A 12,349-nucleotide genomic window follows, 5' to 3' on the forward strand; every position below is an offset into this window, starting at 1 on the left:
AGGATTCAATCACCACACTTCTGTTCAAGAAAGGAGGAAACTATAGGCCAGTTAGCCTAACATCTGGCATTGGGAAAATTATAAAAAAAACATTATTAAGGACATATTGGCAGGGTATTTAGAAAATCATAATACAATCAGGCAGAGTCAACATGGTTTTGTGAAAGGGAACCGTGTTTGACAAATTTATTAGAGTTCTCTGAGAACGTTACATGCAGAGTGGAGAAAGAGGTACCAATAGGTGCAGTCTATTTGAATTTCCAAAAAGCATTGATAAGGTGCCACATAAAAGGCTGCTGCACAAAATAAGAGCCCGTGGTGTTGCAGATGATATATTAGCATGGACAGAGGATTGGTTAACCAACAAGAAACAGAGTTTGAACAAATGGGTCATTTTCAGGTTGGCAAACTAACTAATGGAGTACCACAGGGATCAATGCTGGGGCCTCAACTATTTGCAATCTATATTAATAGCTTGGATGAAGGGACCGAAGGTATTGCAAACAAATCTGCTGACAAAGACGGGTAGAAAAGTAAGTTGTGAGGAGGATACAAAGTCTTCAAAAGGATACAGATAGGTTGAGTGGGCAAAAATTTGCCATATGGGAGTATAACGTGGAAAATGTAAGCTTATTCACTTTGACAGGAAGAATAGAAAAGATGATTATTTGCATGAAGCGAGACTGCAGAATGCTGTGGGACAGGGGTCTGGATGTCCTGGTACATCAATCACAAAGTTAGCCTGTAGGCACAGCAAGTAATTCGGAAGGCAGACAGAATGTTGGTTTTGCAGTAACAAGGGGTTGGAGTATAAAAGTAGGGAAGTCTTGCTCCAACTGTACAGGTCATTGGTGAGACCGCACCTAGCATCCTGTGTACAATTTTGGTCTCTTACTTAGATATATTGCATTAAAAGCAGTTCAGAGAATGCTCACTAAGCTGATTCATGGGATGCTGGAGTTGTCTTATGAGCAAAGGTTGAGTAGGTTGAGGCTATACTCATTGGACTTTAGAAGAATAAGAGGTGATCTTATTGAAATATATAAGATTCTGTGAGGCTTTGACAGGGCAGATGCAGAGAGGATGTTTTCCCTCACGTGGGGCACAGTTTAAAAATAAGAGGTCTCCCATCTAAGATGGAGATGAGGAGGAATTTCTTATCTCAGATGGTCATTAGTCTTCAGAATTCTCTGCCTGAAAGAGCAGTGGAGGCTGGGTCATAGAATGTACTCAAGGCTGAGTTAGAGTTTTGATTTACAGGGGAGTCAAGCGTTACGGGAAACAGGCAGGAAAGTAGATTAAAGCCACAATTACATTAGCCATCATCTTATTGAATGGTGGAGCAGGCTCAGGAGGGGTAAATGGCCCACTCCTGCTCCTATTTCTTATGAGCTGACTTCACAATTCTAACCAAGTTAAATATTTTGCAAATCTGTAGATGCATTCCTCATTTCTACTATAAAAGTACTCATGCAATTGACAGTGTGCAACAGCCATACACAATTGCAATTACAATGGCACTTTTAAAAATAGAAAAAATCCAAGGTGCTTCATAGAAACATGTGGTCAATAAATGACAACAGTGTGATTAGAAGAATTGACCAAATGCTTGGTAAAAGTTGCTGATTTTAAGGAAGGTCTTAAAAGGAGCAACAAAAATAGGAGGAGCATTATTAAGGAATTCCAGATTGCATTTAGGCCAATAAAATATTTGGGAAACCAATGATTAGCAAGAGTCAACATGTTTTTATGGAAGGAAATTAGTGTTTGATAAATGGTGACGGCGTTGTAGTGGTAATGTCATTAGACTAGTAATTCAGAGGCCCAGGTTAATGCTCTGGGGACACTGGTTCACATCCCATCACGGCAGCTGGTGAAACTTAAATTTAATAAAGCCTGGAATTGAAAGCTAGTCTTGGTAACAGTAACCATGAAACCATTGTCGATTGTCATAAAAACCTTTCTGGTTCATAATGTCCTTTAGGGAAGGAAATCTGTCACCCTTATCTGGTCCAGCCTATATGTGGCTCCAGACCCACAACAATGTAGGTGACACTATTAGAGTTTTGAGTGTGTCATTAGCAGGGTAAATAAAGAGGAACCATTGGAGTTTCAGAAGGAATTTGATAAGGCATGACATAGGCCGCTACATTACAAAATGGCTCATGAGATTGGGGCAATATATTATGAACTAATATACCTTGAACTGTTCATGGACAAAAGGCAGAGTAGAGATAAACAGGTCATTTTTAAGATGGCAGGGTGTAACCAGTGGAGTGTTGCAAGGAAATATGCTTGGTTCTCCGCTATTTACAATTCAAAGGACTTCGATGAGGGGATATAGAGTGCAAAACATTGAAATATATTAACAATGCCAAGCTAGGTGGGCAAATAGGTTATGAGGGGGATGCAAGAAAGGCTGCAAAGGGATTTAGATGGGGAATTGGGCAAGAAGGTGACAGATGGAGTGTAATATGGGGAAGTGGGAAATTATCAGCTTGAACAGGAAGAATAGAAAAACAGATTTTTCTTTTTAAAAAGCGGGACTCGCAAATGTTGGTATCCAGTTGGATTTGTGTATGAATCACAGCAAGTTAATTTGCAGGTACAGCAAGCAATTAGGAAAACAAATGGTATGTTAGCCTTTATTGCAAGTGGGCTTGGAGTATGTCGGTAAAGAAGTCTTACTGCAATTAAATAGGGCTTTACTGAGACCACAACTGGAGTTATGTACAGTTTGAGGTGGTGCAATGAAGTTTCACTGGACAGATTTGAGAGAGAGGACTGTCCTTTGGGCAAAGATTGATGGAATTAAGAAGAATGAGACATGATCTCATTAAAGCATAAAATTCTTAGAGGATCTGGCAGGGTAGATGTTGTTTTCCTGGCTGTAAAGTCTATAGCTATGGGTCATTATTTCAGAATAAGGGGTCAGCCATTTTGAACTTAAAACACATTTCTTCACTCAGACTTACAAACTGTTGATATTCTGTATCTGAGAAAGCTGTGGATGCTCAGCCAATAAGTATATTAAAGATTGAAAACAACAGAGATTTGGGCACCAAGAGAATCAAGGGATATGGGGATAGAGCTGGAAAGTGAAGTTTAGGTACAAGCTCAGCCATGATCTTATTGAATGGCAGAGCATTCCACATGGCCGCCTTCTTCTCCTATCTTTTATGTTCTCATGGTACGGATGAGCCAGACTTTATGAGAGATAGAATACAAGCAGGACAAGCTAGAGTCCATGAAAGCAGAACACTGGAGCACTCAAGTCTTATATGCATAAATAAGGGTTTCAGCAGATGGGATAACTAGACAATATTACAGAAATAGAAGTAGGTGATTTTATGATGGAGGATGGAGGGGACTGAAACTTGACTTGGGATCTAACAGGTCCCTAAGACTGAGCATTCTGTTTAAGTCCAAGACAGCAACCATAAATGCATTACAATGTGGATCATATGGTTCTTTGACAATATAAAACATTTGCTAGATTTAGTTCCCTTCTGATAATGCTTCCTCAGGAATTTTTTTTTTCCAAAACTTACATTCAAGAACATAAAGAAGGAAATTATGAAATAAGGGTGGTAGTTAGCCCTTTGGATGATTCAAATATGTTCTTACAAAGATAAATTTAGAACAGTAATCTATCGATGTAAAATGAATTCCTAAGTTTCGAAATTAGTTATCTTGCAAACTTTGTCCTGTTTTTAAAAATATTCTTCTGCCATCTACAAATTCTCAGACTCTCTGCTGAAAGAAGAGTCAACATTTTTGTTGCCTTTTTCTATAATGAATACTCTAGCACATAGAAAAATTGATGTTTGTTACGGCAAAAAGCTCCTTTTCACTGCAACAACTCTGGGAATAACTGCCAAGCATCCAATTTGAGCCTACATTATAAGCCATTAAGATGGAATAACTGCTTTCCCAAAACAAAAGTCTAAGACCTGATCCTTAGATTACAATTTATGTGAATACGCCTCAACAGAACGTGAAAAGCAGGGCAGGCTGGAGGATTTTAGGTACATATTTGGTTTCTATATTTAGAATGCATACATATTCAACTTGGCCCACTTAAAGCACCCAGTTCATTTAAGAGAGACAGTTCCAACAATTATTTAATATAAAATTTCATGCTCAATTTTTCCTAACTTACTTTCAGAAACTTACATAAATTGATGAAGATATTAGACATAGGAAAAAAAAACAAACATTGAAGAGCTCAAGTAAGAACAGAGAAAACTAGAAATGCACATTAAATCAGTCAACATCAGAAACATAGGCCAATGTTTTAAGTGAGATCCTTCATCCCAACTGATTTCAGATTCTGATTAGTATGCTATGCATTTCCAGTTTTGAAATAAAGATATTTGAAGTAATAAATAACAGCTTAAAATATATAGATAACTCAACTTTACTTACGTTTTCAGAGTACCCGATGTCATCAATTCTGTCACCAATACAATACATTTCTTTCCCTTTAAGGTTGATTCCCAAGAGTCATAAAATCTGACTATGTTGGGGTGCTGCAGGCCCTTCAACATTTCAGCTTCTTCTTTAAACCTTTGCCTTTCTGACTTTGACAACTTTCGATCCTGTTAACAATAGAACAGTGGTAACGAAGGCTAGGCTGTCAAGCAAATTAGTTACATTTGTCTGCAGATAAAAACAATGTTTATAATTTCTAGTGCTAGCATGCTAAAATGCCGTACCCTGTTCTTGGACAGGATTATGAACATTCCTCATGCTTATTATGAGTAAATTCAATGCTTATTAATGAGCGAATTTACTCATCAATACAAAACAAAGGACAGTACTGCAAACACGAATTGTTCGAACAGGCCCACGCTGAAAAACTGCAACATAAAGCACAATTATGGTACTGGAACTTGTATAGCCATCGTAAATGCATACCCACATTCAGCTTAACTAATTATTGACAAATATTTCCACCAACACGTAGAGATGAAAAGAGTAGTAGTCACCCCAGACCACTGTGCATATTTCCTACTTATCAGGTAAGAAGCAGCCTCAGCAGACATTGAAGCACGTACCTCAGTCTAGGCATGTTTCAAAATATTGAGACCTTAAATTTCATGGAGAAGAGGTATGATTAAAACTAAATTATTTAGACTATTGCATAGGACACAAATTTCTTGCGTAAAAACCCTAGTTGAGTTATCACAACATTTGTTCACACTTTTCTAGCATTTACAACTGATCATTATACTTGTAATGTAGTAAAACAACCCAAGGCACTTGACAAGAGCATTATCCAACAAAATTTGACATGAAATTACATAAAATATTGGGGTCAACCACCAAAGGCTTGGTCAAAAACGTAGGTTTTAAGGAACATCGTAAAAGGAGGAAAATGAGAAACAGAGGCAGAGGTTTAGGAAGGTAATTTCAGAGTTTAAGGCCTTTACAGTTGAAGGTATCGTTGCCAATAGTGGAGCGATTGAAATCAGGGATGCTCAAGAAGCCAGAATTGGAGGAGCACAGATATGAAGGTTGTAGGGCTAGAGATTACAGAGATAGTGGGAATTTGAAAACAAGGGTGGGAATTTTAAAATTCATGTCCGGAGCAGAAGCCAATGTGGGTCAGCAAGCACAGGGGTGATGAGTGAGCATGACTGGTATGGCTTAATGTAAAAGCAGAGTTTGGGATGAGCTCAACCCTATGGAGCAAGACGGGGAAGCCAGCCAAGTCTGGAGGTAACAAAGACACGGGTGAAGATTTCAGCTGCAGAGGTTGGGACGGAGACAGGGAATGCTACAATAAGTGGATGTAAAAGCAAAATATTGCGGATGCTGGAAATCTGAAATATAAACAGAAAATGCTAGAAAAACTCAGCATGTCTGGCAGCATCTGTAGAGAGAGAAACAGAGCTAATGTTTCAAGTCCATATGACTTTTCTTGAGAGCTGAAGAGAGATCGAAACATGATGGATTTTATACTGTTGAAGCGAGGGTCAGGGAGGAGCAAAATAGGTCAGGGATAGGCGGGAGCTCAGGAGAGATTTGACAAAGATGTCATGGACACAAGACAAAGGGAGTGTTAATGGTAGTATTAAAGACTAAAGAAAGAGCTAATAAAGGTAAGAAAACAGAATGTGTTAATAGCAGAACAAGGGTCAGTGCTCTGTGAAAGCAAAGCTGAAGAACAAGATAGAGATGGCTCTGTGGGGGGAGGGGATTGACAAAAAATAAAATTTTAAAAATGGATGTAGACAGTCTTGTGATTGCATGGTCATGCAGTTGGGCAGTTATCTCTGGATCAAATATGAGACCAAGGATGCAAAAAGTCCGATTCAGCCTCAGGCAATTGTCAGGAAGACAAGACAGGTTCAGTTGCTAAAGTCTGAAGAGGAGGGAAACAAATTAAGATACAAGTTCAGGGCTAGGGCACAGGGAATCTTAGGAGAGGTTTTGTCCAGTAGTCTAGGGAAAAGGAGGGAAGTGGCAGAAGCAGCTGGATGGACGGTCTCAAACTTTGTCACAAAGAAGTCCATGAGCTCCTCAAACGTTGTTGCAGGCAAGTACGGAGGAGGCAGGGTAAATGGTTTAAGCAGACTGTCAGTGGGGAAAAAAGCAGCCAGGGTCGTCATCTCTATACTTATACTCCTCTAGAAAGCATAGAGGAGAATAGAAAGTACAGGGGTGAAGTAAAAACGGAAATTAGGAAAGCAAAGAGAGGATACGAAAGAATATTGGCAAGTAAAATCAAAGAAAACCCAAAGGTGTTTTACCAGTATATTAAGAACAAGAGAATAACTAAGGAAAGCCTAATCAAAGATGTACATACTAACTTGTCTGTTGATGCTGAAGATGCGTGTAGGGTTCTCAATGAGTACTTTGTCTCCGTCTTCACTAAGGAGAGGGATGGTACAGACATTCTAGTTAATGAGGAGTGTGATACATTAGATATAATAAGCATAGTGAGAGAGGAAGTACTGGAGCAACTGGCATCCTTGAAGGTGGATAAGTCACCAGAGCCAGATAGATTGTATTCCAGGCTGTTAAAGGAAGCCAGGGAGGAAATAATGGATGCTCTGAGGATCATTTTCCAATCCTCACTAGATATAGGCAAGGATTGGAGGTCTGCAAATACTGTACCATTATTTTTAAAAGGTGCAAGGGATAGGCCAGAAAATTATAGACCGGTCAGTCTGACTTCAGTGGTGGGCAAATTATTTAAATCAATTCTGAGGCAGGATAAACTGTCACTTAGAAAGGCACGGGCTGATCAAGGACAGTCAGCATGATTTTGTTAGGGGAAGATCGTGCCTTACTAGCTCAATAGAATTTTTGGAGGTGGTAACAAGGAAGATTGATGAGGGTAGTGCAGTGGATGCTGTCTACATGGATTTTAGAAAGGCATTTGACAGGGTCCCACATGGCAGACTGGTCAGAAAAGTGAGATCCCATGGGATACAGGGGAAGGTGGCAAGTTGGATCCAAAATTGGCTCAGCAACAAGAAACAAAGGGCAATGGTCGATGGATGTTTCTGAGAATGGAAAACGGTTTCCAGTGGTGTTCCACAGAGCTCAGCGTTGAGGCCCTTGCTGTTTGTTGTATATATTAATGACTTGGACATAAATGTGGGAGGTATGATTGGGAAATTTGTAGATGACACAAAAATTGGCTGTATTTTTGATAGTGAAGAGGATAGCTGTTGGTTGAGTCGGCAGACAAGTGGCAAATGGAATTCAATCCGGAAAAGTGAGGTAATACATTTGGGGAGGGCAAACCAAGCAAGGGAAAACTCAATAAACAGGAGGATACAGAAAGGCTGAGGAAGTGAGAGACCTTGGAGTGCATGTCCACAGATCCCTGAAGGCGGCAGGACAGGTGGACAAGGTGATCAAGAAAGCATATGGAATGCTTTTCTTTATTAGACGAGGTATTGAATACAAAAGCAGGGATATAATGATTTAACTATGAAACGGTTAGGCCACAGCTGGAATTGTGTGTACAGTTCTGGTCACCACATTACAGGAAGGACATAATTGCTCTGGAGAGAGTACAGAGAAGATTTATTACAAGGATGCTGCCAGCACTTGAAAATTGCAGCTATGAGGAAAGATTGAATAGGCTAGGGTTGTTTTCCTTAGAACAAAGGAGTCTCAGGAGTGACCTAATTGAGGTGTACAAAATTACGAGGGGCCTAGATGGAGTAGACAGGAAAGGTTTGTTTCCCTTAGCTGAGGGGTCAATTAACAGGGTGCATAGATTTAAGGTGATTGGTGGAAGGATTAGAGGGGACATGACGAAAAACCTTTTCACGCAAAGGGTGGTGGGTGTCTGGAATTCACTGCCCAAATCGGTGGTTGAGGCTGAAACACTCAACTCATTTAAAAAGGTACTTGGATCGGTATCTGAAGCGCTGTAACCTGTAAGGTTACGGACCAGGTACTGGAAAGTGGGATTAAAATGAGTGGTGAGTTTCTTTCTCATCTTTTTCTGGCCGGCACAGACATAATGGGCTGAATAGCCTCTTTCTGTGTCGTGACTTTTCTATGGTTATATTTTTGCATTGCAGGACAATCCTTGAATAGTGAGCAGTTTTGGCCCAGGAGAGCAGTAACCATACATATTTTATGTGGTCCAGCCACAGCAGATAATAAATGGTTAAACCAGCTATCAACAGCAGATGATCAAATCTGCATCCCTAGGTCTTAAGGGGGCAGAGATGAGGGCCATACCAAGGGCAACAACCAGGATGAGAGAAAGTCGCGGTTTTAGTGGGGACCAGGGCATTAAAAGGTGGAAACAAGAGTGTGATTGAATAGATCAGTAATTGCAGAAATGGAGGGCCAAAGATGAGAGAGTTGGGAATTTCAAAGTGTAATTGTGAGTGACTTGGGGCGGGGGACGCAGAGTTTATTCCACTCGGGCTGGACACAAAAAGTAGTAAGATTGGGATGGGAACGTGGGCAGAGGCCGATAGAAGGAAGTGATTAGAGATGGCCTCTGCTGTGATTGACACAATGGGAGTAGCAAAGGCGTGTAAGTTGGTGAGGCTGAGAGATGTGACCATGAACCTGAGTTGGGGACTTTACATGGGAGAAGGCCCAGGATGATGATAAAAAAAACACAGAAAAAGGGAATAAGAGATAGGCTTAGGTCAGGAGCGTCAGCCAAAACATGCTGCTAATGAACACAAGTTAATATGTTTTTTATTCTTTCATGGGGTGTATCACAGTATCTTTACAGTGCAGGAGGCCATTCAGCCCATCAATATAGCACTGGCTCTCCAAAAGAGCATTCCATCTAGTCCCACTCCCCAAAAGAATGTCCTGTGACATCCTTGACTCTGGCACTAGGGAGGCAACATACCACCCTGGAGTCATGCCTTTGGCTGCAGAAACACATATCTGCTCTCCCAACTATGGAATCCCCTACTACTATAGCACTTCCACTCTTCCTCCTCCCCTCCTGTGGTGCCACAGACTTGGCTTTTGCTACACTCTGAGGAACCATCTCGCTCACCAGTATGTAAAGTGGAAAAGTGGTCAGAGAGTAAGATCGCCTCAGGGGATTCCTGCACTACCCGTTTGCTTCTCTTAGATACTCTGGCGGTCACCCATTCCCTATCTGCCTGTGTAGTTCTTAGCTGCAGTGTAACCACCTCTCTAAACGTGCTATCCACGTAACCCTCAGACTTGTGGATGCACCACAGTGACTCCAGCCGCTGCTCAAGCTCTGCAACTCACAGCTCGGGTTTCTGCAGCTGGTAACATTTCCTACAGATGTAGCCATCAAGGGAACTTTGTGCCTGCACGACTTCTCACATCCCACAAGATACACATTCCACATGGCCGAGCTGCACTGACATACCTTATGCTTTATTTAAAGCATTTACTACAGTATTTGCTAATTTACTTTAATTATCTTAATTTAGAATAATTCCTATGTATACAATTTACTGTGTTTCTCAGTCTTGCCCGTTCTCACGCTCTTAACTCTCTGGCTCCGCTCTCCATAATTTTAAGACCGGCATGTGTTGCCTAACCCCAATTGCCCTCAAGGTGGTGGTGGTGAGTCATCCTGTACTGCTGCAGATTATCTTCCAAGATGGGAAAGACAAGCACAAATTTGTCCTGCATTATACAATGCAGTGCGCATTTCCTCTAAGGTGTGAGGGGGCATGAACTTCCAACTATTACTGACTTCTTTGACCAACAGCATCCATTCACCTCACATTTTGATCTCTGTGGAAATACAACCACCAATAAACTTTGTAAATTGGAACTAAGCTAAATGTCATTTTTGTTTGAAATTTTAATGTAACTAATTTTATGCGTCATCCGTTCAATCAGTACAAAGGTGTGGGCAACATCCACACTCATCTCATTTGGTTCATTCTAAAACTTTTCCACAGAACAGAAACATAAAGGCATATTTAATCTACTGGAATTAGCCATTAGTTACATTTTTTAGCCACAAATTTCCAGCTGAACATCATGTGTCTCAAACTATTCTAGACGCTCATGTAGAAGCAGAGGACATGGCTAAGTTATTAAATGAGTACTTGGCATATGCCTTCACAGGAGAAGTGGATGGTAAAAGTGACAATGAGCAGAGGGAAATTATGGTCAGGCTGGTGAGAGAGGGAAGACATACTAAAAAGATTAGATTACAAGTCACCTAGTCCAGGTGGAATGCATTGTAGCATTGGTCACAATCTTTCAATCATCATTGGATACAGGAACAGTGACAGAGGACTGAAAAGGTTGTTAGTGGTATACCACTGTTCAAGAGAGAAGAGGGATAAAACCAGGAAACTCCAAGACAGTCAGCCTAACATGGAAACCACTATCACTGAAAAAATAAAAACTTTCATTTGGAAAGACATGGTTTAATCAAGATGAGCCAGTATGGATTTGCTGGAGACAAATCATGCCCAACGACATTAACTTGATTGAATTCCATGATGAGGTATCAAGGTAGTGCATTTGATGTTTTATATATGAACTTCCGGAAGCCATTCAACAAAGTACCATCCAGGATTCATGTTAAGATGGAAGCCCATTGAGTTACAGAAAAAGTAGCAGCATGGAAGATGTATATAGAATTGGCTCAGTGGCAGGAAGCCAAGGGTGGACGGATATTTTTCAAACTGTGAGGGGCTTTGTACTCATGTTTCCCAAGGATCAATTCGGGTCCATTATTCTTTCCATCTTCATGAACAACCTAGACTCAGTGTAGGGTACAGCATTAAAGTTTGCAAATAACAAGAAACATGGTAATGTTGCAGATAGTGATGAGGATAGTAGACAACTTCAGGATGGTGAAAAGGATAGAAGTATAGCAAATGGACAAGTGTTAAGTGATGCCATATGGAAGGACTAATTTGAAAAGACAGTATACTATGAATGGCAAGATTTTGAAAAGTTCAGCTCAGCAGAGACCTTGGTGTCCATATGTACAACTCCTTAACAGGTGGCAGTGCAAGTTATTAAAGGCGGGTAAAAAAATATGGATGACTTCAGCTTTTAAGTAGAGGAATAGAATAAAAAATCAAAAAGGTGACGCTAGAACTTGAAATTATTGGTTAGACCTTGGCTGGAGTAGTGTGGCCAATTCTGGGCACCATGCTTAAAAAAAGGCCTCAGAAGTACAGAGAAGGTTTACCCAGGATACTGCCAAGGATGAGGAATGTCAGTTATGAACAGATTGGAAAAGTTACAGCTGTTCTCTTTGGAACAGAAAAATTAAAAGGTGACCTAATAGAGGTTTTCAAGATGATGGGAGGTTTTGGTAGAGCAGAAGAGAGAATTTTTCTCTGTCAAGAGTGGGTCAATTACCTGAGATTATGGAATTAAAATCATGGGGAAAAAATGAGGATAAGGAGAAGTTTTTAAACTCAGTTGACAGGACATCAAATGCTCCGCCTGAATAAGTGATGGAAGCGGATTCCTTAAATATTTTTTAAAAAGGAAGCTGGAGAAGTGCTTGAGAATGAGGAACTTGTAGGGTTATGGACAACTAACAGGAAGTCAAGACCAAGCACAGCAGCACTTCTCTAACTCAATGGGCTTCCATCTTAACATGCCTGTTGTGTGGTACTTTGCTGAATGGCATCCACAGGTTGATATATAAACATTTACCACTCAATGCACCAATGGCCACCTTCAGTGCTGCTTTTATGATTCAGCATTCAGCCATTTTGGTTTTTGCATATTAACATGTAGATACTTCACAGACACACACACACAAAGCCATTCACAACATGACCCTGATCCCAAGGTTTCCAACTGTCTACTGGTGTGAACAAGAAGTTATTTTAAAGTCATATTTGTAACCTACGATGTTAGGGGAAGGTCCACACAGGCC

The 12,349-nt window shown here is 40.5% G+C and overlaps 1 protein-coding gene across 10 annotated transcripts in view; it reads right to left on the reverse strand.

Annotated features, from left to right (window-relative positions):
* Nucleotides 1-12,349, reverse strand: part of LOC144696688 (serine/threonine-protein kinase WNK1-like) — a 190,685-nt gene that overhangs the window by 140,864 nt on the left and 37,472 nt on the right. For all 10 annotated transcript variants that reach the window (XM_078568286.1, XM_078568285.1, XM_078568277.1 and 7 more), the window contains exon 2: nt 4,429-4,601. In XM_078568286.1, the coding sequence (XP_078424412.1) occupies nt 4,429-4,601 (173 nt within the window). The remainder of the gene's footprint in view (nt 1-4,428; nt 4,602-12,349) is intronic.

This window comes from Cetorhinus maximus, chromosome 22, assembly GCF_964194155.1.
Source record: "Cetorhinus maximus chromosome 22, sCetMax3.hap1.1, whole genome shotgun sequence".
NCBI classification, from domain to species: Eukaryota; Metazoa; Chordata; class Chondrichthyes; order Lamniformes; family Cetorhinidae; genus Cetorhinus; species Cetorhinus maximus.